The sequence below is a fragment of the Taeniopygia guttata genome, chromosome 8, assembly GCF_048771995.1.
Source record: "Taeniopygia guttata chromosome 8, bTaeGut7.mat, whole genome shotgun sequence".
Taxonomy (NCBI): Eukaryota; Metazoa; Chordata; class Aves; order Passeriformes; family Estrildidae; genus Taeniopygia; species Taeniopygia guttata.
The window spans coordinates 28,995,837-29,022,111 of NC_133033.1; the positions used below are offsets into that span (position 1 = coordinate 28,995,837).

General features: G+C 38.4%; 1 protein-coding gene across 9 annotated transcripts in view; it reads right to left on the reverse strand.

Moving 5' to 3' along the window:
• Positions 1 to 26,275, reverse strand: part of DNM3 (dynamin 3) — a 170,357-nt gene that overhangs the window by 117,531 nt on the left and 26,551 nt on the right. For 6 of the 9 annotated variants that reach the window (XM_072932881.1, XM_072932883.1, XM_072932884.1 and 3 more), the window contains exons 4-15: positions 25,515 to 25,718; positions 24,857 to 24,955; positions 23,834 to 23,994; positions 21,959 to 22,101; positions 20,065 to 20,200; positions 19,084 to 19,151; positions 18,128 to 18,266; positions 16,965 to 17,051; positions 14,971 to 15,041; positions 11,511 to 11,559; positions 9,865 to 9,894; positions 3,135 to 3,248 (exon numbers count right to left, since the gene is read on the reverse strand). In XM_072932881.1, coding sequence (XP_072788982.1) covers positions 3,135 to 3,248; positions 9,865 to 9,894; positions 11,511 to 11,559; positions 14,971 to 15,041; positions 16,965 to 17,051; positions 18,128 to 18,266; positions 19,084 to 19,151; positions 20,065 to 20,200; positions 21,959 to 22,101; positions 23,834 to 23,994; positions 24,857 to 24,955; positions 25,515 to 25,718 — 1,301 coding nt within the window. Of the gene's footprint in view, positions 1 to 3,134; positions 3,249 to 8,628; positions 8,647 to 9,864; positions 9,895 to 11,510; positions 11,560 to 14,970; positions 15,042 to 16,964; positions 17,052 to 18,127; positions 18,267 to 19,083; positions 19,152 to 20,064; positions 20,201 to 21,958; positions 22,102 to 23,833; positions 23,995 to 24,856; positions 24,956 to 25,514; positions 25,719 to 26,275 lie in introns of all 9 variants that reach the window. The other 3 variants (XM_072932887.1, XM_030279710.4, XM_072932880.1) reach the window with 2 other exon arrangements.

Below are 26,275 nucleotides of genomic sequence, written 5' to 3' on the forward strand. Positions count from 1 at the left end.
CTCTATGAAATAAATCTGTATTTGTGAGGTCACGGGGTGTGCTGATCTTGCACTTGTTTTCAGCAGCCTTAAAGCCAGTACACAGCACTTTCCTTGCTTGGTTTTTAAGTAGAAAAGCACAAAGTTATGATACTGGTCACACAGCAAAGTTACAAACAGAAGCAACTGCATGCAGGATCAGAAACCAATCCATGTTAGTTCTCCCAGAACTGATACTGTAACTGCTCTAAGAACACTGTTCAAACATCAACCTGGCCATTTCCAGAACTTCAAGTCTAAAAACCCATCCTTAAGCACTGAATCCCTCTCATCAGGAATAAAATCCTAGTGTATGTTTGACAAACAAAACCATGTGAAGAAAACAATTGTTTCTTTTCTAATACTGATATCATACAGGAAAATCTGAAATCTTTTGCCATAGTAACTTGCTTCTAAATACGTTGTACTGTGGATTTATCACTTATAAAGCTGCACCTCACAAAGGCATTTACATCCTTCTAACAGTACTAGCAAGCCACCACTAGTGATTTTGATCTCCGAGCAAATTCCAGACTAGAAAACAGGCTCAGCTTACACTAGAGGGGGTACACAGCCCTGGAGGCCCCAGCAGGCACTGGAGCTTTGCAAAGCACATTGTCAGAGCTCTCTGGTACACAGCTGCTGCAGCACTGGCTACAGGCACAGAGGGCACAAACTCCTCAGCGTGGCAAGGGAAGCCAGGTGAGAGCTGACCCTGCACCTTCCCCAGCTGCCAGGGAAAAGCTCCCGAGCAGCTCGAGCAGGGGCTGGGGGCTCTGAACTCCCCACGACCTCGCAGAGCACAGCCAGACACACAAACACAGGGATCACTTCTCACATCACCAGACTGCACATCTCATGGGGGGAAACACCCCCACACAGCCACTCCAGCCAGCAGCTGAGGAGTCTTACTGATTTTTCGGTCTCACTGAGAAGGTCCACTACAAAAAAAAACCCCCAACAATTAAAAACAAACAAACAAACAAAAAAAACCAAACCAAAAGAACTCAAAATGAACCAATCAAACAAAAAACCCACCAAAAAGCATAACTTCATAAATTCTTTTACAGAACAAAATAATCAAATTATACAGCTAATCTGTACTTAAGGAGCAACTTCTTTCACCAGCAGAGCATGGAATAGTACTCTACCATTATCCTTTGCAATTATCTTCTTACCACTCTAAGAAACTCCTGAATGATCTCCCATGGCCTGAATTAACTACTGACATTTTCATGACCTTCAAAATTTAACTGTTTGGCCATTAAGAGACATCATCTTAAAATATGCATATGGAAATCACACAGTGGGCATTTCCTTCTGAGTACTTTCATGAGCTTTCCAGGTGACTCTCCCCAGCAGATTGTCAAAACTATTTATTTTTAAAGTTGCACAGCACAAGATGTACCATTAGGATTTTCAGGAATTTTTATATTTCTCACTAAGCAAAAATCAGACTTTAAAAAAAAAATAACAAAACTACCTAAAAATATTGCCACAGCTCATCTTGGATGCACCTCCAGCTGCTTGAGATAAAACAGCAGGTGTGTAAGTTTTGCCACATTGCTTGTTTTAGTTAAGCCTGTATCTTACCTAAGAAAACTGGTTCTAGTAACTTCAAGGCAGATCACAAAAAAACAAAAACTTCAAATTTTCAAATTCATAAAGTCACTTCTGCATATTTTTCAAATTATATTTCAGCAATCTGAGAGTAAAATTTTCGCCCTTGACATCTGTCCCTTGGCTCCTCCCCTCTGCCTGACATGCACTGGTTTTTTGTTACACTAAATTTGAATCCCTTTAAAACTTAAATAAAAGGGCAAGGGGCAAAATCTTCAAGATTAATCTAATTTGTGCCTCTGCCTTAAAGTCTATCCTGAAATAGCTATGGACTGGGGGGAAAAAACCAATTTCTGAGCAGCACAGTTGCACCTTCAGCAGCATTACTGAAGGAGTTCCACATCCTGGATTTGCAGGACTCGGGAAAGCTCTGCCTTATGCACTTCAGGCCCTCTCCCCAGGGCTTCCAGAGAATCCACTGCAGGAAAACACCACGGTAGTTTCAAGAGAATATGAATTTGCACAGTCCCCATCAACCTGTTTTGTTGGGATCAACCAGTGTTTTGATTATTACTTAGAATAAGATTAAAAGATTGAGTGATGCTTTAGAGCTTTAAAGCTTTTTCTTTACCTGTGCTTCTTCTATCCATTGAACTGCTTCACCCTAAAAATCAATAATTTCTTACTAAAATAATTTAATTTTTTGGAGGGGGGACCCAAATAGGAAGTAATAGTTGTTTTTTTTTTAATGTAGCCCTATTTTTCTACAAAAAAACCCAACACAAACCTTACAAAAATTCGCAAAGGCTTTACCATAAATCTGATGGCACACATAATCCTGTTTTAACCTTCAAAATACTGCTGGAGTCTTGGATAAAATGTATCACTATACACACTGTTGAAAAAAATCATTAAACAGAGCAGACAAGGTGCCTAACAATACATTTAAAGTGAGCAATGTGGATGTCTTTTTCATTATTTCCATATTACTCACCTCAGATTTACTGGCCACCCAAAAAGGTGCAATTTTTGTCACATTTGAAAATCCACACCAACCAGCTAGAGAATTCTGCAGATGGGCTTTTCATCCTCTCAGAACATAAGATCGGAGAGCAGCTGTTTTCATTAAATCAATTGCTGTAGTTACTTTCAGAAGTAAATTTACCCAGATAATTTATGATCAGCTTGCAATAGATGTACAAGATAACCCAAGAAAGGATAGGACAATAAGCAGAGTATTTCAGAACAGCCTGGGACATTCTCCTTTTTTCTTTTCTAAAGCAATGTGTGGAAATCACAGGAAGAGAAGAAAAAAGTAAAACCAACAAAAAATACCCCATACCACACCCTGTGTTTGTTATCAGCATTTCAACAGAAGTCTTAGACAGTCAGCATTCTCCCTGAATCAAACCAGAAATTTAAAGAACACAGCTAAAATCTTAAAACAATCTCTCAGTTGAGGTTTACACAAACTAATTAAATATTTCAAGTTGACACCAGAATATTGTATGAATACTGGGGTTTTCCCCAACAGAAAAATGTTCTTCATTCCTTACCTCATCATCTTTATACCAGGACAAGCTCTCTGCAGTCAGGACAAACCAGTATTCCTTGGATCCTCCTTTCATGATGCCAATGTTGTTGATGGTGAGCCAGCCTTTCCGGATGACCTATGCAGAGGTGCAGTCAGGTACAAGTTTAGTTCATTACTCACTTGACAGAGTTCTGTTGCTGCATTCATTCTTTTAAATAAATATTTGCTAAATGAAACACAAACAGGTGCATTTTTTCAGTCTCTGGGAAATTCAACAGTTTTTGCAGCATTCAAAAAAGAAAAAAATAACAAAGTATTATATTTTCAGTCTGAAGGTTGGAGAAAGAGAGAAGCCTACCTATCAGAATGTTTTACTTCAGCAAGTGTAAGTGTGATAAGGATCAGATAAGCTTGAAGATATTTATTTGCTGTATATTGTGAAAGCCCACACAACCTAATCTCTGACTACACTTTTCTGCTCTAATTTTTAAGGTCACCCCTAAAGGTGGATACCAGGAAAAGCACCTAAATTCTGGTGAAGTGAGTGGCTTCTGACACATACTGAGGATTTTCAGAAGTGGTTGTATGAAGTGACAAAGGGGAGAGGTCTTCTAAATTTAAGTTAAAATTAAGGCAGGAAGATGTAAGGTGAGGCATGTAAGAGCATTTTCTTCTACAGAAGAGAAAAAGAAAAGAGGGAAAAGAAAAACCTTAGGCAGCAATAAAAATCAGGAGAAAAATAGATAAAGCAAAACTTTGTAACATAGATACAAGCAAAAGACAAAAGAAACAGATGTGAACATACCTATAAATACTAAGACCAGGAGGCTACATCATGCACAAAGGAAGGGGGACAGTAGAAACCTAAGAGAAATGAGAGAACTCCCCAGCAGAAGAGTATAACCATGAAAATTCATTTACAGATGAGATGGAAACTTTCAATTTTATTGGAACAGCCACTGTTTTCCAATATAAATGAGAAAGCAAACATTCCTTCCTATCATGCTCTGAACAAGACCACAGAATCCTCCCAATCACAAATGCAAGGAACCTCAGCTCTTCTTTCTCCCCAAAGCAACACCCTTCACTTGCCAATGGACTATTGGGACACAAAAAAGTGCTCAGAGAAGCCCTTCAGAACCCTCTCAACAAGCTCCACAGACACCGACTTGTGTGACCAAACATGAGTTTCCTCTCGTATTTAAAGAAACATGAGGCCAACGTTCCTCTCATAAGGCTTTACAAAACCAGTAACTCCCATACCAACAACTCACCAAAGAAGAACATTGCTCACCATCTATTCTTTGCCATCTATACAAGTTTCAGAACCAGAATTCACTCCTTTTCCTCCTGGATGCTCATGCAAGCTCCTAAAAAAAACAGCTTTGGTTTTGCACAGGGTAAGGGACTGAATTATATTTGATAACTAAACCAAAGAAGTTGCACCTGAAAAGCAGGAAATTGTATGGAAATGCACATAATCCAAGAGTATCAGTTTCATTTCAAGAAAGATAAAAAACATGTTTTCCCATTTACTACAACCAGGCCGGCAGTGTAAGAAAAGTCCTGACGATCCAAAAACAGGCTGTAAGTTTTCAGCCTGTAAGAAAATCTCTAAGAAAGCATTTATTTGGGTCTGAAACCACAGCAAGGGATGAGAGAACAGGGCATGATTCCTGTAAAGAGACTCAAGGGTATATGGCACAAACAGATTAGATAGAACAGTCTGTTCCACAAAGATTGCTACAAAAGTGGGTCAGGACTTGTAATATTTGTGTTTATTATGGGGGGGGGGGAAACCTAAGTGGAGAGGGGCATTAGTGAGTACAAACACCCATGGATTGCTTGCCTAAGTGCAAGCTAAGGGAAACATATTGATAAGAAGTTGATTACACATCAAATCCTCATTTTATTTGCCATGTTTATTGAAGTAAGTTTTTAACAGGAAACAAATAACATGTATATACTGCCAGTGTACTGTCCTTCAGGCAGCTGCCACAGGACAAGCTGTGGAACCAAACTAATTCTGTTTTTTCTTTCTGCACTGAACTGTAAAAAAGCAAAGGGGAAAAATGTTGGGGAAAAGCAACAAAATTATGGTTCTGCATTCATTTGAACTTAGTTCTGCAGGATGCTATATTTGTGCAGCAGACTAAATCCTTCACAGCACACATTCCCATGCTATAAAGAAGCTGAAATAAGAGGCTGGGAGAGAGGATGCTGTTGAACCACATTGTCTGCAATTGAAAATACCACATTACTCCATGTAAAGCTCATATCCACACACAGGAAGCCCAGGCAGACTGGCCAGCACCTGGTTTGGAGAAAAATGTTTTTGAGAAATATCTCAGGGAAGGTAAAAGATTTGAACACAGATGTCAGTGAAGATAAAGAGGTGGTTTCTAGAAGCAAACCAGGCAGAAACACCTAAGCAGCAGGTTTAAGAACCTTACAGGTGATGAGCACTTTAAAAGGAAGGGAAGGAGCACTCTCTGTTTATTCCATCCTCTTCCTCACCATTACCACAGATTCTGTAACAGCTGTAAAATAAGAGTCCAATTTTCTCAATTCAACAAGAAGGCATTTATGATAGAGGTCTCAGAACAGACCAAGCCAGCATTTTAATAACTAAATTATACAAACCACTTAAGAAGAAACTGAAGGTTTCAATACTTCTAAGGCAGGAATTGTGTCAGGCTACAGTCCAGCACATCTCCCCATAAATGTGCAACCATCACAGGGTGTGGACAGAAACAAGGTGACTTGCAAGGACAATCCCTGGTCACTGTCTCATAAAGGAAGGAATTTGCCAGTAGTTTCCTCAAAAATCCTGTGTGCTGAGGATTAGATCCAGCTGTCATTCCCACACAACCCTGCAGAAGAGTAGAACATCAGCCTGCACCAGTATTCTGGGTGTGTGTTTTTCATGTGAAATTTCTAGACCGGTTTATCTATGCCCCTCTGGGAAATCTGGACTCTACAACAGGTCATAACAACCTAAAATACTAGGAAGCTGTTCCAGGGGATACCAAGAGGGAGGAGATGAGCTTAGTGTAATAAGCCCATGAAATTTTCATTGAATTTTCCCATTTCCCAGGCACATTCTCTTAACTCTAAAAAGTTACACTTACAGAAAACTCAACAACAGTGTTGGATGTAAAGAAGGATATGTTGGATCAAGGTGTATGCAAGAAAAAGTGAGATAAAGGAACATAGTTTCACTTTCCAGAGAAGCTGAATGACACCTTAGACTATGGCCAAATTCTCAAAAAAAAAAAAAAAAAACCAAAAAAAAAAAAAAAAAAACACCAACCAAACCCTCAGGCAATAAGAAGGTAAGACACTTCTGAAGTTCAAAAAACTCTGAAGGAGAGTTACTATTTTGGAGTTTTTTAAACTGTTGCATTAGCTATGTTTTATAGCACTTCAGCCTGAAAAATGAAAGCGCTGCATTTCATTATTGGTCTCACTAGTTCATTTTCTCACTGGGTTGTATCTAAGAGATCCATTTCACTATTTTCTATGATATTTCTAAATGTCATTCTGTGCAGAGCGGATGTCAGTGACATAAGTTATGAACCTCAGGAAGGTGAAAAACATGGGCACAGCCAGAAGCTACTGGAGACAATATTCTGACCGGTAGCTGGACTCCATGCACAGGATGAAAAAGAGATGACACAGTTCCTTCCTTCAGGATCCTGATACCTAATCTGGGTGACTGAAAAATGAAACTTGGAGCTTCTCAATGCACATGAACAAGCCAGAAGGAAATCACTTTCTCATAGTTCAGCTGCACAAAACCCAAATCATATTTGTTGTTGTTACCCTCCACCACTTCATGGATAAACAGGAAAGCAGGATTTGACACAATAAGCACATTTTATGTGTTGCTGCATTACTTTAATTACATTAAATCAAATAAGGCATTTGTAAAAGAAATATATTGAAAGAAATGGGACACTTTTGATTCTCTAAAGAAGTATTTGAAGGATGACTTCAAGGTAAGTGAGATACTTGAAACTGGGCAGAGAGAAACACAAGAGTGAGAATCATGAGACTGGACACTCCTCCAAGGAGACACGCAGCAGTAATTGTTAACGTAACACCATTGAAGTTGTGTTGTGTAACTCCACCGAAATAATTCTGAACCCAGAACATAACTCCCAGTACCACTCCATCTTCCAGCACATTACAACATGTGCTACCGAACAGTAAGCACATTGAGAAAATAAAAATTACAAAAGCTACTCAGGGAGGTGCCCTTAGAAGCTGCTGATTCTTTGTTTTCAGTCATGAAGATCCTCACGCTACAGAAGCTGTAACGTATTAGAGGGGAAACCTAATACAATATTTCACTGTAATTTGCCAAATGTCACAGAATAAACTGATCAGATCTGCTCTAATGAACACAACCAAGATCTTGTGACATTGGTTCCCTACAAATCACTGCACAATGTATTACATTAAAACTAGTGACAGAGCCTGAAGTCCTAAAAGCATGTCTGCTTTAAAGAAAAATTTAGTCTTTACTGGAGCAAAGTTCTTAGGGGTAAAAAACTGAAATATACTTCCAAATATAGTTAAACAAAGACTGAGGTATGTCAAACATGAAGGGATAGTAACCTAAAAACTAGTAAAGGCTATTTAGAACAGCAATACTCCTCTAGACTTGATGAAGTGAAAATTCAAAACCAGCAGGTCTCATGCTGCTAAATTTTGAAATATTTTTGGATGTGTTAGCTCATAGGCACCATGATCTTTCATAGAAATACTGACATTTCTTAACAGAATAGCTCTGTTATGATTTTTCATGACACCTCACTGACCATGGCAGAAGTCTCCATTTCCAACTGGTTGCTTACAAAAATTCCATAAGCATTTTTTTCCTGGGTCATGCAAGATAATAGGATTTAAGTATATCTGAAGAAAAGAAACAACAAAGTATGCTACAAAACAGGATTAAAAGAAAAAAAGAAAAAAAAAAGGGATTACAAGGGGAAAAGTTACTTATTAGGACTATAGTTTAGGCCAGCTGTTAAGGTCTAAATGCTACTTGTGTCCAGAAGAAATTAACCAGAAAATTAATCAGATGTAACACTGAAGAGAGGCAGGTCAAACAAACCCCTCAGACCTAAACCTCCACATCACCTGGACAGTGCCTTAAAACTCACAGTTCATATTAAGCCCCTTCTCCAATGACAGGGCTACTTCAAGCACAGCAGCAGATTTTACTAGAGAAACAAATCACCTATAAATTATATATAATCCTCTATAATTTGAGTGTCTTGCATTCTCACACACATCAATTGGGCACATGGAGCAATGACACCCTCATCTTTAAAGCTTTATTGTCAAGGGAAACTTAAAACATTCAATTTTAGTCACCAAAACAAATCTCAGCATGCAACATACACAATTAAGTATGGGTCAGCTTTCAGGAGCCAAACCCTGCTGGTGCAAGGTTTTCAACCAAGCATTGCACAGAGTACTCCAAGCAAATGAGAAGACAGACTAACCTGTGGCTTAAAAAGAAACTTTGTGGAGTCAGGTCAAAACCTCAGGCGGTAGCAAAGAAAAGACAAACAAAAAAAGGCCACAGATTAAGCATGAGAGGATAAATTAGTAGTAGAGGAAAAAGGAGAAAAACATGCTAAGAGGAATTTGCATTATTGTCCAAAAATAAAGTGTTGCTATGCTCATCTTATTTTCAAGATACACAGAAATAGTTAATAGTTATCTACATCATTCCAGCCCAAAGCAAGCTACTAAAAAAGAAAAGCAAAGTATTGCAAATGAGCATCCCACTATTTTGGGAAAATTCAGTGATCTTGATCTCCCCAAGGGGTTCAGTTCAACTGCTGCTAAAATCAGTGCTGCCTAGTCCTTTTTCCATAACTGAATGTAAGTTTACTTTAAAATGATAACTAATAGAATTTGATGATGTGGCAACAAACTGAAAAAATGTACGTTTTTATCACAGATATTGCCAAAGAATAAACACAATACAGAAATTTATTTCTTACACTTTACTATCACTGAACAGGTAGTAACTTGTTATACAATTAACTGCAGTTTAGACAATTAATTCTAATTAGTAATATTAAAGACATTCACATATTTATTTACTCATGAAGTGGAAGGGTTAGAAAAGAGTCTGTCCGTGATATATTGATCCTCCTGGTGCTATGAAGAGAATGTTAACAAGGCTTTAAAGTATTAAAAAGGCTTGAAAATATTCATTCATAAAACTCATTTTTCTATCCAAAGTAATTCCTTGACATAAACAAACCACCAAGAACAGTACCTGTATCCATAAACAGCATGTACATTTACACCAGAGCTAATATTTCCTTTTGGTTACCAGAAACTTATTTGCCCACCTTTCAAAGACAGGTTTACTATGAATAGAGGCACTTACATCAGATAAAAACTGCTTTCCAGTTATACAATAAAATAAACACCAATTAGTCATTTTAGTTTGAGAAACGTGTTAAATTATAAAACTATTAATTTGATGCAAAGTCTTCTACAACATTTTAAGTTATACTAGTTCAGACTGATAACAGCAGGTTAGTAGCAGTTAAGTGATGAACTGCAATTACACTTTGTTGAAGTAGTGTTACAGACAAGACAGCTTAACATTAAATAGTTCAGCAGCAAGTATTCAACAAACCAATGAGTTAGAGACAAATTTTGCCCTCTGAGAAGCTAATGAAAAAGCAACAATAAAGCTTACAGAACTTAGCTCGTACAATTTGCCTTGAAGGCGGTAGATTGGTTCCCTGAAATAGCAAATTGCAAAAATGAAGTTTTATTTCAGAAACATTTTCTCGTTCTTTTCAACTCCAAACAATCAACTTACAAACATCTGTTTATTATCTCTACAATAAAAGGTTCAGCAAAGTCCTTTATACCACAAGTAACCAAGTTTCAACATTGAATTTAAAACGCCAAGATTTTTCTTCACTTCTTTAGCGAGAAAACATTCACTCAATTAAAAAATCATTCATTTTATTTGTGTATTTTTTGAAGAGCCAGATAATTGGTTGCTTTTCCTTTTATGGGACACTCCAAAGTGATGACAGTCGTTGTGTTTGACACATGTTCCGGCACAGCTAGATAAGAAGGAAACCTCTCCTCTGAGGAGAGAGGCTGCTCTTTGAAGCCATTGCAGTGTTTTAGACCTTCTGGGGTTTTTTTAATTTTAATACAAACCATATATTATATCAAAAATGCCAGTCATGCTGGTCAGGCTGTGGGGAACCATCGCATCCAAGAGGTTGCTGGATTATTTTAAGAAATATCCTGAAAATAATTAGCAATTTCTTGGAGAGCGGAAGAAATTGAATTTCTAGCCCCAAAAATATGATTACAGCTCTTGCCAAGAACTGTTGTCTACAACAACAGCAGAATAGGAGACTTTCTGAAATTTCAGGTTTATCGCTTGGATCTAAACTCAGTTGTCACATTTGAAAACCTTTATCAGGAGGTGAAACCTCCTGAGCATTGTTTGACCAAATTGCATGTGAAAACATTAGGAGGATATTTAATACTGGTAATTCTACAAAATTTCATCTATTTTTAATTTCATTCTCAAGTATGTACTAATTCCACAACAATTTTTTTTCTGTTTAAGACTTTGCAAGAACCTCCAAGTTAGCAGAAACCCTCCAAATGGTAGCATTTTGCTTATTTTCATCTCATATTAAGAAGAGGACTGATCCTGCCAAGTACTGAGAACCCCTGACCCACACAAAAAGCAGAGAAGGAAGGCAGGCTCAGGAGCACAAAGCACCTTGCAGAATCAATCCCATATTCTTAAGTGACAAAAAGAAACAAATAATTTCGTTAATGAATTTCAATGAAGATACTAATTAACCTGAGAGCATCAACCACTTATTCTTTGTTTATTTTGAGAAAAGCCTATGGTACATAGCAACTGCGTGATGTCAGCTGAAAGGTTTCAGAAGATGTAAAGGCAAATCCACATTTGCTCCTTCACTGCAGTTCAGCTGTGAACACATCAGGAGCAGCAAAACACACAAAGCACACACAGGCAAGTACTCACCAGCATTTGGGATTCTGAAATTCACAAGTTTGCAGTTAATGACAAAACACCGATGTGTAACGTGAGGATTCAAGGCACTGAACAGCATGGGAGGGAAGACACTCACCAGCAGTGCAAGCAGCAGCAGAAATGCTAAACAGCAAATGATGCTAACAATGGAAGTCAGGTGGTTTTGAAAAGTTCAGCAAAACAAGGCAATGAGGACACATTTATGTATGTTTGAAGCAAACAAAGGTAAATGATACACTTAAAACAGAAAATGCACCAAGAAAACCAAACAGCTTGGATTAACTTGAACATGCCATTATCCATTCTCTGTTAGGTGCCTACCTGATTTCCCACTGCACTTTTGTTAACCTGACTGCTTCTTTGTTGGGCACTAAGGGAAGCAGAGGAAAAGAGTTATGCTGAGGAAACTTGAACTAAGCCAGTTCCTGAGGAGTAATTTAGCAGTAATAGTTACTTTTGATTCCAGCAGAGAATGCTAGATTAACACAGCAAAAGAAACACAGGAAAATCATTGCATATGTATGCATATTTCAGCTGCTTTTCTACCTGAGATTTGCCTGCTAAGGACAGAAGGGACATGCACAGCAGACAGCTCCTACCAACCATCCCCTTTGCAACAACAGCCTTCTTGCATTGGTAAAGGTTACTAAAAGCACAGAGAAATTATGGCTCATGTGGGTAACTTTGGAAACATTACCCTCTATAAATATTCAGAGGAGACAAAAAGCAAACCATCTCTGTTATTTAGAGCAGTACAACAAAATCCTCCCCTGCTGGAGGCTCCTTAATAGCTTTGTCTTGACAGTTTGTTTTGGATATTATTCTAATATTTATATGCACTTTGAGGGTGTAAATATAACCAATAGATGAAGCCTTCATAAAGCTGGCTCAAAGCTGAAATCTTGTAAGAATAGAGCACATTTGAAATTAAACCATATTTAAAATATTTTGCTCAATTCTTGAACTTTGGTAATCCCAGCTCCTGAAACAAAACACACTTTTGTCTCAAAACCAAACAAGTTGCCATTAATTCTAAAAGCATTTGCATTATGTGGTGGTTTATGTTAGGCCACAGAATTAAAATATTGCTGGAAAGAAGAAGAAGAAAAGTGTTCCAAGAGCAGGCTTTGGCTACTCAGCCACCACCACTTCACTGGTGACAGGAAGTTTTGTTTGGATTAGATTATACCATTTCACCAGGCATTGATTCACTGAAGACAGAAGCATCCATATGCCAGCAGCTACAAAGGCTGCTCTGACAGAGAAAGGCAGAGGTGTGCTTGGATCAGAGCCTGTGGCCAATCCTGCTGTTTGGTGCACAGCTCCTGCTCCAAAGAATTGATGAAGCACCCGACTCAACCCTTGTCCAAATTCTGATCCTGCCCTTTGGACTACACTATCAAACCAGCAGTCCACATGCTGTCTGGGAGAAGATCCACAAGGATATTTATTCCACATGCCTACTCACTGTGTTGAGCTTGATAATCCTGATCCTTTTGACCAAACAACACTGCATGTCCTGGTGCATCATCTAAGTTTTCTTTTTTTCATAATTTTATCAACTTATAAATTCTAATTATACTATTAACATCATACTAAGAAACCCAGGCCTTTTAGAAATAGCCCAGCAATTGGTCCTCTATTTCATGCCCTAAATACAAATTACTCTTTACATAGATTGAAGCATGTAGCTGTTCTGAGTTATATCAACTGGAAACAAACCCAAGCCCCGAATTCTGCCATTTGTTCTGCCAAACAAGACAAACATTAATATTCTAAGATTTTGCAATTTTATATCTATGCAAATTTGTTCTAAATACTGGCCTTGTTAAATCCCTCTCAAGACAATTCACATTGCACTGTACCTGCCTCAGGTCCTGCAGTGCTGCAGAGTAGTTTGCAATATCTTGTGCTCTCACTCTTATGACCAAGGTTCACAGGACTTGCACTGTTACTGCAGCTGCATGAGACAAGGGGCTAGAAGGGCTCAGCAGAGGAAAGGAAACACCAGAGATTCGGGGGAATCTGTAGTCCAGGATGTTTGGATACTGCAGAAATCCCTGTGCTACCCAAATTATTTCATTTTCCAGTTCTAACATAACTGCTGTAACAAGAATACACTTGTAGTTTCAAATTAGTATTTTCTCCTGTTTGTCTCATTAGTGAATATATTTTAAATTCTTCTTTGCTATCCAAATTTTCTCTTTTAGTTGAGCAGAAGTCAACAAGGCTACCTTCCTTCCCACCTGTTCCAACCTAGAGGAACTCTTGCTTAAACTTACCAGTGAACTTAAGCCAAGAGTCACTTGTTACCTGCTTACACCCCATACACAGCACCTGGGGATTTCCAGATCTCAGCTGGCAAAAGAGGCGGCAGCTTTCCCAAGAAATTGAACTTGGGAACTGCAAAGACACAGCAGCAAGGACCATGGAGGCTGCAGGAGCAGCACCCATGAGAGGATTTTTTCCAGGGGAGAAACATAAGGAAATAGCTACAGATACACCTGGAACTCCAGAATCCAGTACTATAAATATGGAAAGTTCCAACTTGACACAAGGAAAAGTCTTTTCATAGTGAGGTGAGGCTATTGGAACAGGCTAGTATACAAAGGCTGGAGAACCTCCAATTTTGGGAATTCTTTAGCTCTGATTGGACAAAATCCTGAGTAGCCTGGTCTGAACTGAGCATGGACCCTCCTCTGAGCAGGAGGTGGGACTATGTGACTTCCCAAGGTCACAACACACAACATGAATATACATGGGGTGTTTTTAGCAGCCTTTTTCCTGTCAGAAAAGGAGGAAGAGTAGTAAATAGCAGGCAGGTTGTTATCTTGACCTCTAGAAGGCCAGCTACCATTCCTACAACATCCTGTTATTTGTCAAGAGAACTGATAATGATATCTAGGACCCGCAAACAATTCTAGAGAAAGTTGCTCAAACCAAACACACAAACAGTGCCTGGCTTTGCCTTCTCCCCTCTCAGCTTACTGAAGTCCACATTTTAAATCTTCAAGGCACACTGCCAAAGATGTGCACCTTCCTTCACTGTGCTAACTAGAATTGGCCACGCTCAAATACGTACTGTGGTGCCAAAATTTGTTGCCAGCATCTCACACAGCCAAAACCTGTTGAGATTCCAATCACAATCCAATTTACAGCAAATATGGCATGAATGTGTCTGAAGGAATATTTATTCTTCATAGAGTGAAGACATCTTCAATTTTTTTACTAGTGTCAAAATGTTGGTATGAAGTCCCTGAGGCACAAATTGCTGGAAACTGAGGGAGAACATTCTGGAAAATATTCTCACAGCCTTTTCAATTAAGTGAGGAGAACGTCACACCAGGCCCTGCAGGGCATCCTGCTACTATTATTCTCTGCAGCCAAACAGCAGGCACACTTATAATTCAGTGATCCACTATTCTGAGCAAAACTGTTTCACACAGAATCACAGCTCCTAAAGTATGCGTTAATAACAATGTGGAAAGACCACCAATATCCATTTCTGTGTCCCTGAAATGCATGTGACTCCAGACCAAGACATAAGCTCCAGTTTCAGTGACACCAGGCTTGTGAACTGGTTGAAGATTTCCCTGCAACTGGGACAGACTTCAACATTGTGGCTATTGAGAAAGAGCATGGTCCTGCATGTTTGGGACTCTGCAGCCTGGATCTTCACTGTCATACTACAGGACTTCTGTTCTGAACATAATAAAAAATGCCAAGCAAATAAACAAAAAAGCCTTGCAGTGTCTTTGTAACAAAATTTCCATGTACTTACTTTGCAAAGCCAATGAAGTCTTCATGGTTGGTGTTGATATAAGAAACCTGGATATCAATGAGCAGCAGCATCTATTATGGGAGACAGGAGAGCAAAATAAGATGGGTAAGGTAGAAGAGAGATTGAAGAAAAAGAAGGAAGGAAAAAAAACAGAACTCGAGTTTTCTGCATTACGGAATATTGTTTTCATAATTGTTCAAGCCAAAAGCAATATTTTCTAAATTCCACCGCTTCTGTTTCTGTGCTTGTTTAATAAGTTAGACTACAGAAGTCCTATTCCCTCTTCCTACTTTCTTCCCTAATAGACCTCATTTTTCACCTTCTTGGCCCTTGTCCATTCCATTAAGATCAATCATACACAGGCAGAGAGAATTTTAATAATTATATAACAGATTCCAGCTCTGCATTTTGCAAGTTAAGCAAATTCTGCCTATCAGAAGTATTCCAGCCAAGTCAGCAAGGAACCTAAACCTTAAACCTAAAATCTAGGTACATACACTTTCTTTATGTACCACACAAAGAAGTGATAAGTAATCCAGTCCTGGCCCAGAAAACATCCAGTTCAGTCATTCTGGTGTGCACATCTGGATTGAGAGATGGACTATCAACAAAATAACACAATGATTTGTGTACTTATCACCTGTCAGTCTTTCAGCAGCCCACAGAGAATTTGGTTTAACCTTGACAATCCTACTCAGCAAAGAACTTGCTAAGATATCAGCAAAAAATTCCCCCCTCCAAGAGGCTTTGGAATATGCATGAGGCTGCACTTCACCCCTGTCTTTTCAGACTTCCATTTATCAGAGAGAGCAAGGAAAGAACCTACTGTTACCAAATGGTGACATTTAATCTCTTCAACCTTATTTCTGCACAGTTCCTCAACTACACCATCACTCCCAAATTCTTCATGATTTCCAGAAGATATTAGAGCCTCACTTAGACTCAAATCCCCACTATGTTTTTGCTCCATCTCTCACCTCTGAAAACACTCTCACTAATGTTTTGATTTATTAAGGATAACTACTAGCATCATAAATAATGATGTAAATGTGACAATAACATATTTGGTCAATTTTTGGCATTTACAAAAAGCTCGTATTTTGTTCTTTGTTCTGAGAAATAGTCAGGTATATGCAAACAATGAAGAACAGAAAAATAAAACTCAATTATTTTAAACAACTTGTATTTTCTCCAAAAGTTTGAAATAACAGTGTTCTGACTAGAACTCCCTACAGGTACAAGCCCAGCTAATATTTTTTTTTTTGTTCAATTATTTTTATGACTACATTTGCAGCACAGATTAAAGCAGCAGGATGTGCTGCAGAACTCCCTAATTTGCACAGGGATAGGACCAGAGAGCCAGGAGTCCAGAACAGCTTAGGAGCTCTGCTGAGCTCTTCTTCCCCAAATACTTCTGTTGTCACACTGTGCACTCTCCAGACAATAATTTCCATGGATTTTCTCACATGCAATCTCAGATTTGCAGTTTCCTGGATTTGGAATGTTTGGCTAAGTGATGAATGCTTTAACCAGATTTCTCTGAATTTTTATTTGTTTTTTAGCTTTTTTCGAACTTGAAGGAAAGCTTGTCACTCCCTCATAGGTCTCCATACAAATGTTTGTGAGCTTCACTGTAATTAGAGTGAGGGGTGGGTGCATGGGATGGGTATGTTAAAAACACCTGGAAACAAAGTAGAAATAAGCTATTCCTGTGTGCATTTGTTTAATCAATATTGATTTCCCACAAACAGCTCTAGTGGCCCAGCTAACAAGCTGGCACACTGGCACAGGAACAAGCCAGCACTACTTAACCTTTCTGTAACAATTCTAGTCTCTGTTAAAGATCAGTGGTAAAGAAGCAATTTTTCTTCCTCTCTAAATGTGCAGCCTATTAAAAAAAAAAACATCTTTCACCATCCTACTGCACTTTGGATGTAAGAACTATTCTCCCTCACACACTTCTCCAAACCGTCACATCTCCTATTTATTCTCACCTGATCCTTGGTCTTCTCTTCTCTTTCACGAATGTAGCCGGCAACAATTCTTTCTGTTTCCTCACATAACCTTGGATATGTTGCCAACTGAAACAGAAAATTAATAGAAATTTACACCTGCAGAGGGGCTTCAGTGGAATACAACAGGGAAGCCTCCAGCTTTCCTCCTTGGAAGAAAGCAAACATTATAAATGCTTGGGAGTAGAAATTAAGCACAGTGCAAAGCAAGCCTGAACAACTTGCTGTTGTTCATAGACTGGAGAGACCTAAACCCATGGATTGTTGCTATTCTTTTCCTCCAGGGAACACTGAGGAAGAGACACTTTGGACATATGAAACACAGTCTATCTGGGGTGAGGTTTCTCTCTCTTCTACTGGGCCTAATTCCAGAGTGGTGCTCTAAATTATTTCCAAATTTCTTGTTTTTTTAAAGGCTCCACCTTGTGGCAACAGCTCTACATAACAATACCAAAAAAAAAAAAAAAAAAAAAAAAAAAGCAAGATATGGTGGTAAATTTGGCAAATACCACTGGGAAGAGCATCTGCACAGTTAATTCAAGTGGTAAATCTTCCAGACTTTTTGACAAAAGTGAAAAAAACTTGGAAACTCTGATGAAAATATACCAGAGAATCTGCTTTCCTGTGTTCTTTGTCTTTCTGGTTTTAAGAAATATCTCCTTTTACTTCCTCATTGACATAAAAATTTTGGGTTTTTTTCAGAAAAAAAAGGCAAGAAGATATTTCTCAACAACCTCATCATACTTGTGCTCACATCCCAGAATCACTCCTGTACTTACTATTATGGGGTACCCTGCACTGAGATGGTGGGACAGGCAGATGGACAGGTGAGACTGCAAAAGCAGCCAGTCAGCTAAGAAGTGAACACATGGTTTTAAGGAGGAAACTGAGGGCATCTCTTGACTCAAAAACACCTCTCACCATAAGAAAAAAAATAAAGGAATCAAAAATATTAACTTTTACATCATTAAATTATTCTGAGCATTTTGCAGAAGTTGTAATTAATTACCTAAGGAAGTCCTACTCTGTCCAACAATTGACTGAACCAGAAATCTCTTATAACACTATAAAATGCAAGATGGGCTTTATGTTATGTACTATACCATTACATTTTACTTGCATTACCAGATCTATGTGCAATCTACCTTTTTAGTGCATTTCTTGACAGTGTTGATTAACTCTTGCATCACCAGATCCACACTTTTTAGGCAAGGTCCTTTCAGCTTAACTATCTGTTTTTTAACAATGGCTTCAAATGCCATATCTGGAGTGAACAAACCTGTTCTGTGGACATAAAAGAATATGTAAGACAGTAATAAAAACATCAGGCAGGGAAGGTTTTTTTTTTTTACTAAATTGCTCAAGTCTTCACTTCCAGAGCTGAGTAATAACAATCCCGACACAGACAGACTTGCACAGGACTAAATTTGCTTTTCTCAAAGCAAGTGTCATTTTGAGTAAAAATATACTCCGAATATAAGAATATATATAGAAATATGCTTGAAAGATGAAACTCCCTCAAGAGGATTGCAAGAACTTTAGAAGTACTACTACAATGCAGAAAAGCCTCAGCAACAGTGCATCAAACCTTAGGCATGAGTGGCAGGTGCAAGCACTCTATGCACAATTCCTTGCACAGCAAATCCGTAGGAATCCTATGGCTGCACTTTTCACTCACACCAGAAAATGAGCTTTTGTTACTCAGAGTCCAACATGGAGAATTTCACGTTACTGCAGAGTAAATGAATTTATAAACAGCTACCCACAGATCCAGTTCTAAACAAATAAGCCTTGATTCTCTTTCAAACACTCTTCTCCAAGGTCTGCCTTGGTAGATAAATTATATTAAAAAACTAAACTATAAAAGCACACCCAAAACTATCAGTTCACTATGATAAATCAAGACCTCTCCAGCAATGAGGCAAGGAAAGTTCAAATACTGCACCATAGTTACCAGTGTCAACCATCTGAGAATTTACCAATCAAGTAACACAAGAAACATTTCCCAAAACTCTGAGAGCAACAAAGCTTGTAAGCAATGCTTTGGGAACCTAGTCCACCTGTAACATGTGAAAAGGCAGGAAAACATTGGAGCACTTGCCTGATCCCATGTATGTTCTTGATGGCATAACTTATTTCTCTCCTCAGCTCCTTCTCGTTGAATTCCATCTAGAGGAACAGCAGCACACAAGAGCACATCAGGGAAAGGTTCCAACAAAACATAAAAATCCCCTCTCCCTCTATAACAATAAGACAAGCAAGTTCAGCTGTTAAAATAGTCATTTCTAATTGCACCAAACAATGAATAAGTATTCTAAAATGTTTTACCACTAAGGCTACAGGCAGTAGTAAATATTGTTGAAAATCACATACTCTTCCATTCCAGATATACCAACAGCTGGAATGATTTTGAAGAGTTGACAGAGTAAGCCAGAAACAGGATTTGGAAGACTCCACATTTTTTTTAAAGCCTGGTTTCTTAAAGTGGTGCAACTTTCATGATTATGATCTGTTTAGCCTCCCCTTCCCATTCTACAGTTTTCAACTAGATTTAAGAGAGAAGTTGTCCTAATTATGAAGTTATAAAGCTTTCCTTTAAGTTTCTTGGAAGCCAGCTAGCTGGAAGAGAAGTCAGTGTTGTCTCAAACGAAAGGGTCATTACCTAAGTCAAACCATCATAGAATGATTTGGGTTGGAAGGGACCTAAAGGGCTATTTTCCATAACTCTCATTTTAATAGATACCAGCCACTTGAACACAAGTCAAGTTTACCAACTGTAACTGCTTGCCTTCCCCATTTAACCAAAGAAAGATGCCATTTGTGATAAAACAAGAGGAGAGCACAGAAAATAGTATGAAATGGGATTATAATTATATTCTAATTCTTGTAGTTTAGAATTCATATCATGTCTCAGTGTCCAATCCTAGAAATTAAGCTAAATGCCTCAATTATAACTTCATGTAATTTCTTCCACAGTTAAAAGCATATTCTTTAAATCAGACCTTTGTTGGCTACACTACTATCAGTATGAACATAAGGATACATAAATAAAATAAAGCACATCTTCAAGATGGATAAATACCTTCACGAGTTCAAAGGGAAAACGTTCATGGAAAATACGATTGATTTTGGCACCTCCTGAAAGTTCCAGTGTATCAACTTGATCTCCTGATCCTTCGATTCTTTTTTCAAAGTCCACTGAAAACTGCTGTACCATCCTAAATGGAAAGGAGGGGAGGAAAGGAAAAAAAAAACCACAAACAAAACTCAGAAGAATTTAAGCATATTAATTACCAATTCTTATTTCAATACTATGCGCTAGTACTGCCTATTCAAAAATATTTAGCAATTGCTAAAAGTATCTGTACAACTGATTCAGCCAAGTTGCCAACCCATAGAATCCCTACCTACACATCCCCCTGCATCCCTGCTGTCTTGCAGTACAGTCTAATAGCATGATGTGAATCCAGTGCTGCAAAATTCAGAAGAGATGGGGAAGGAACTTCTTTTCCCCATGCCAAAAGGCAAGCCCAAGAACCAGTACTAACATGCTGATGTGTCAGTACCACAAGCTCCAGCTTACTTGGCTCTGCTTTGACTTCTGCAGCAGGAGCATTCAGAAAATCCCACAAAAGAATTCCCTCAGTCATGGAAAAGTCAAAGGTGATGTCCCTCTGTTTTTGCAACCAAAACATCTAGAGTAAGGTGCCAAGCAACTGTCTACTCTTTTGGACACAGTTGTTACAAAAATAAGAAGTAAATCGGAATCTTCATCTGCTCTAGTTCAGCTGATTACTTCCCCCTCTGAATTCCAAAGTTTTAATTAGAGAATGAGTCCAGCCCCAAACTTACACATTAGCACAATCCAGTGCTATTACCATCTATCTCAGAGAAATTAGAATGCTGAAAAGCTATGAAACCAGTCAGAGCAGGAATGTGACAATAGGCATGTAAGAGAGAAGAGCTAGGTACATTTTGCACTTCTCCTTCTTCCTTCACATGCTTTCTCTCTAAGAGGTAAATTTTATTTGCATATAAACAGAGAGGGCTACAACTGAAGAAAGAGAAAATGGGAGAGTGAAAATGGCAGCTCTTTCAGGTGAAAAGATAGGCAGTACTGAGTACCCAGCATCCCTGGAAACAGACCAAGGAAAGAAGCAGATGCAGCAAAGCAGCAGGTGCTAACTGGTGTTGAATCCACATTATCAGCATCGTCCTTTCTCCCTGGTGTTAAATCCACAATTAAGACAGGGCTGTAATTCCACCTACACTTGATTCCAAGTCAGATGAACAGTCATCTCTGTTCCATGGCTGGTATCAAAGTCTCATCAGACTTATTTTGTGGATGAGACCCAAACCAGACAGTGACTTCAGCAGTGAAAAATCAGTTCAGAACTGATGATGATAATCCCCAAGAATTTGCCTCGCTGCTTTCTGAAAGCACACAAACTTTTACCAACAACTCCTGTAGCAAAGATCTCTGGGTCTTAGGTGCACAAAATATAAAGAATGACCATTTTTTATTAATTTTGATCTTGCTATCTCTAGGTTCTTTTGGACAGCCAAGTTTTTATACCAGAAAAAGAAGCATTCTTTATTCTTCCTCCAGCTCATCTTACAGACTTCCAAGACAATGTCTCTCCCTTGCTTGAGGTCATCTTTTTGGCAGACAGAAGAATATGTCTACACAATCAGAAGCAGTTTTTTACCTTTGATCATCTTTGCTGCACATCTTCGTGCCTTTTCCTTGTTCTGCTTTCTCCCTTTTCTAGGATTACTAAAATTAATTTAGGGAAAATTCTGTTGAAATTGTAGAATAAATAAAGTGTTCTGGAACATCAAACACGGAAATCCTTGGAGCTTGTGTAAAGAATCCTTAACAATATCCTAATGATTAAATCTAAACCAATCAGAAAGAAGGGGCAAAAAGGCAAAACAAACCCATTTGAAGTAAAAAGCAGACAAAAGACACTCACTGCAACAGGGCTTTTGTTTTTCTAGTGGGATCTTCTGGTCTGAAGTTTTTGTATACCTCTACTTCATGTTCTATAGAAAGCAGCTGGCTCTGGAGTTTGCTTCTGAAGGCTGGCAGGGTATCCCGAATATGATTGGTAAGTTGCTAAAAAGCAAATAAAGGTCTTTTTATACTGTTGAAAAGATGAAAGCAGGAGCACAACCATTTCCTTCTGACTGCCAACCATATCAGCCATGACCTGTGCTAGTTTACCAGTGCTGTTCCTTTTGATCTCTGATGCAATGAAGACTTTTAAATACTCCTTGTGCACACACATTGTAAGGAGGCTTGAAAAACTCCTTCATCCTCTCACTCACTGAGCTCTGTTACTACACACCTGTTTAATTACACCTGAGAAAGTTACACACATTACATGGGTAATTTAAAATTATGTCCATCTCTCTGTGCTGATGCCACACTCCCATTTTGCTGCTTTTCTTAAGGGTGTTTCACAATTCTCTACATATTTTTTCAGCACTACAACTCCTTTATGCTACAGCCACAAGGCAAAGTGGGAAAGAAAGATATTCTGAGCACCCACAGCATGTTTTTACATATATATATATATATGTATGTATATACACATACATATATATACATATATACACAAATACATATATATATATGCTTCAATGTGTTAGAACCGCACTGTCCATGACTTACCGGTGCCATAAATTTGTCAGGTATTGTACACATTTTTTAATTAAAAGCAAGCTGGACTTCTTCCACTATGCCCCAAACCCTCTCCCAACCCCAGCCAGACAAGCTATACATTTAAACAGTCATACACCAAAATATATAATCTCAACTTTAAAGTGGCTCAGCAGACTGACAGGCACAAAATCAAAAGCTGGAGTTTTCCCTGGAGCACCACCTTGTGGACACACAGAAACTGAAATATTACCTGAAACCACAATAGGTCCCAAATACCTTAAGGACAGAACTTATGTAGAACTTCTCATATATAACACTGCACACACAGTAAAAGCAACAGAGGATCAACAGTTCCTACTGAAGTAGGTAAATACTGAAAACAGCTCTCAGAAAAGTTAATAGCATATAAAGCAATGCAAGTCAGGACAGACAAGACAGTTGAAAGCTTTGTGCAGCTTGTGTTTCAGTCTCAAAACAAAGACATAGGGATTAAACTTACAAGATGTAAAACAAGGCAAAACATTCTAAACACAGAAAGACGCAGGGTACAAGCAAGTTCTTGCATCCTGATGAAGACTTTCTCACTGAGGCACAAATAAATGGCATTAGTAATCTTTTTGAGGGAGCCCAGAGCATTTCATAGCCTGGCTTTGCAGTTACAGCTGCAAAGTCACTGTAGCAAAAAATGAAGCAGAGCAGCCATTTAGTTTTCTACTTTAATCAGGAATATTCCAGCTGTTTCCAGCTGCTGTCCAAAATGGATAAGGCCAGGCTGACCTAGTCCAAATGAAAAGCTGCAATTTGACAGTGAGCTGGATAAAACAGTATCAAGTTTGACTTGTAGGAATACCAAAAACACTGGGCAACTGACAAGTTAAATATAACAATTGAGGAATAGGATGGGATACTTCCAGAGAGGGAAATCTTGATTTTGATGTCCATATTCAGTATTCTAATGAACAGGGGAGTGCAGAATTGCCAGTAAAAGTCAGAAACTACAACTCACAGCAAGCTTTTGTATCTACATGTAACATACAGCTTTGTTTTTACCTTGTGCAATCTAAAAACACTGAAAGCAGGAAAGGATGAGTGAGGTTCAGAGATCAACTTCATTTTAATACAGATTTTATATTGGCCCTATCATTACAAAGCTGCCTTTCACCACAAAGGTATCAGGTCTTACCTGGTTTAGAACTTTCTGGAGATATGGTGTCCCCATCCGATCTGCCATGTGCCTGTAGGATGGGTGGGAAAGGAAGAATTTCCTTTCTGCTAGAAGAGCTGCTTTTATATCCTTCTTCCCATCAATGTCTTTCTGGCTTCTGTTTACAACACCAATGTAACCTAAAACAAGACAAAACCAATGGGTAAATCAACCCAGCTATTGCCTGAACCACGGAATTCATCTTAAATAGAACCAGACTGTCTCAGCTCAAACAAAACTTTCCAATTCAGACATTTCAAATCATGTTTACAAGTAGAATAGTAACCTTAGCACTGTCTAAACTGTTCATTCTGTTTACATATAACAGATAGACTTCCTTTTAAATCACCAATCACCAATTCAAATAGAGAAATTTCTGAAACTCGGGTGAAGCCTAAAGAAACCACTTCAAAAATAAACAAACAAAAATCCAAAATAAAATTGAAATGCACACACAGGTCTACACAGATAAATGATATGATATTAACAAAATACAAAAAAACTTCTCATTTGCTAGACCAATATGTTCCATGGGAGGAGACAGTAGTCTCATCAATAAATTACAACTAGAATCAAAATTCTTGATATTAACAGAATGAGTAAATGTAGCTCATCTAGTCTTCACCAGCTGCCAGAACATGGAAAATTTCTGACAAGGATCAAAACTGGTTTACAGTGAGATTACCCAAGCTCTGGTGCTTGCTTCTGACATATACAAAGAAAAAACATTCTTTTGTTACAAGGAATCTGGCAGAGGAAAAAATATGGCTAATGCCATCTGTTGGCATTACACTGCATATTGCAGAGGAAGCAAGGATTTTCCAGGTCCAGAAGGGATATTTTTAGCACAGCCACCTTTATGTTTGCTGAATAGATAACTGCAAATGCAAGGAACACATCAAGTCAAGCATAACCTTTGATTCATCTCCAGGACTCCCAAACACCATCTTTATCTAAGCCATTTTCTGACTGCAAAGAATGCAGGCAACAGAACATTCTCACCTCTACGAAGAGGGAGGAGTTTGTTTTCTAGAACTTCTCTTGCATCTGTTCCTTCATCCATCAGATCCAATTTTGTGATCACACCGATGGTTCTAAGGCCTGACCAGAGTGGGAGCAGGAGGAAAAAGTTATTGAAGAATCATTTAGAGTCAGAGGAACAATTATACCTTACAATTATGTTACAATATATTTGTGCCCTTCTCAAAGCTATAACACAGTAACAGCTCCAACTCAAATTATGATATGCCTGGAAAAGAAGGGAACATAATTGCCAGTGCTGAAATGTGTTCCTCAAAACTCCTTAACAAGCCTCAGCATCCCTACTATACACCTGCATAAAATTTATGATGTAAGTATCCAGAAATCCCATCAGCACCATCCTCTATTTTGCCCAGTACTACAAAAATTCATAGATAAGCACTGCTGCACTTGCTTATAAGAGATAGCGACGACATTTTAAAAATTAATTTACAGCAACATTACCCAAACAACACTGAGCTAACAGTTTTATTGTGATGCTGAAAATCGTATGAGAATGTAAACAGACATCTATATTACACATTATAAATTACAGAATTTCCCACAACAGTTGGTCTGTTATTTTCAATTATGTTACTACACTTGAGAACAAAAAGTGGTGACATTCAATCCTGCTTACCCTGAGGGTCTACTTCCTTTGCCAGCTTCAGGGCATCTGAGTTGGCCAGGTCAGTGTTAGCTGGAGTCACAGCCAGGATCAGGCAGTTCTCCCGAGAGATGAACTGCATTATCATGTCTCTGATCTGCTGCTCGATATCTGGAGGCTGATCCCCCACTGGCACTTTAGTGATTCCCGGCAAATCGATAAGGGTCAGGCTTAAGACTACATGGACAGCAAGGATCATAAAACTGGTTAGTACACCACACATGACAAAGGGGTCAACACATCTATGGCTGCAGACAAGTTTTGGTCACATAAAGCCCCACAGAACTACCTTCACAGGCAGCTAAATATGTCAACAGCTCAAACAAAATGCCTGACAATCTGCAAAGACTTGTTTCCCTGTTGATCTTACATCTCTGGATTTATTAGTACTATTTAATATTTTAAATACTGCAACTGATATAAGATACTTATACCAAATATCCTTGAGGGCTCTAAGACAAATTAACATGGCTTTCTGAGCTTTGTCCAGCAGCAGGAGCACAGGCAACAGACCCCTCTCATTGCATCCTCCAAATAAAGCAAAACAGTTGTTTGGATTTTTTTAAAATATATTGTTTCTCTGACCATGTTTTCAACTCCAAGTAAGAAATTCCCAAAAAACAATCAATAGCTAGCCTAGTTTATACAGCAAAACTGTTGTTAAAGGGTTTAGGGATATGCTGTTGGTTTGGGGTTTTTTTGTTGGGTTTTTTTTTAATCTGCAACACCTTCAG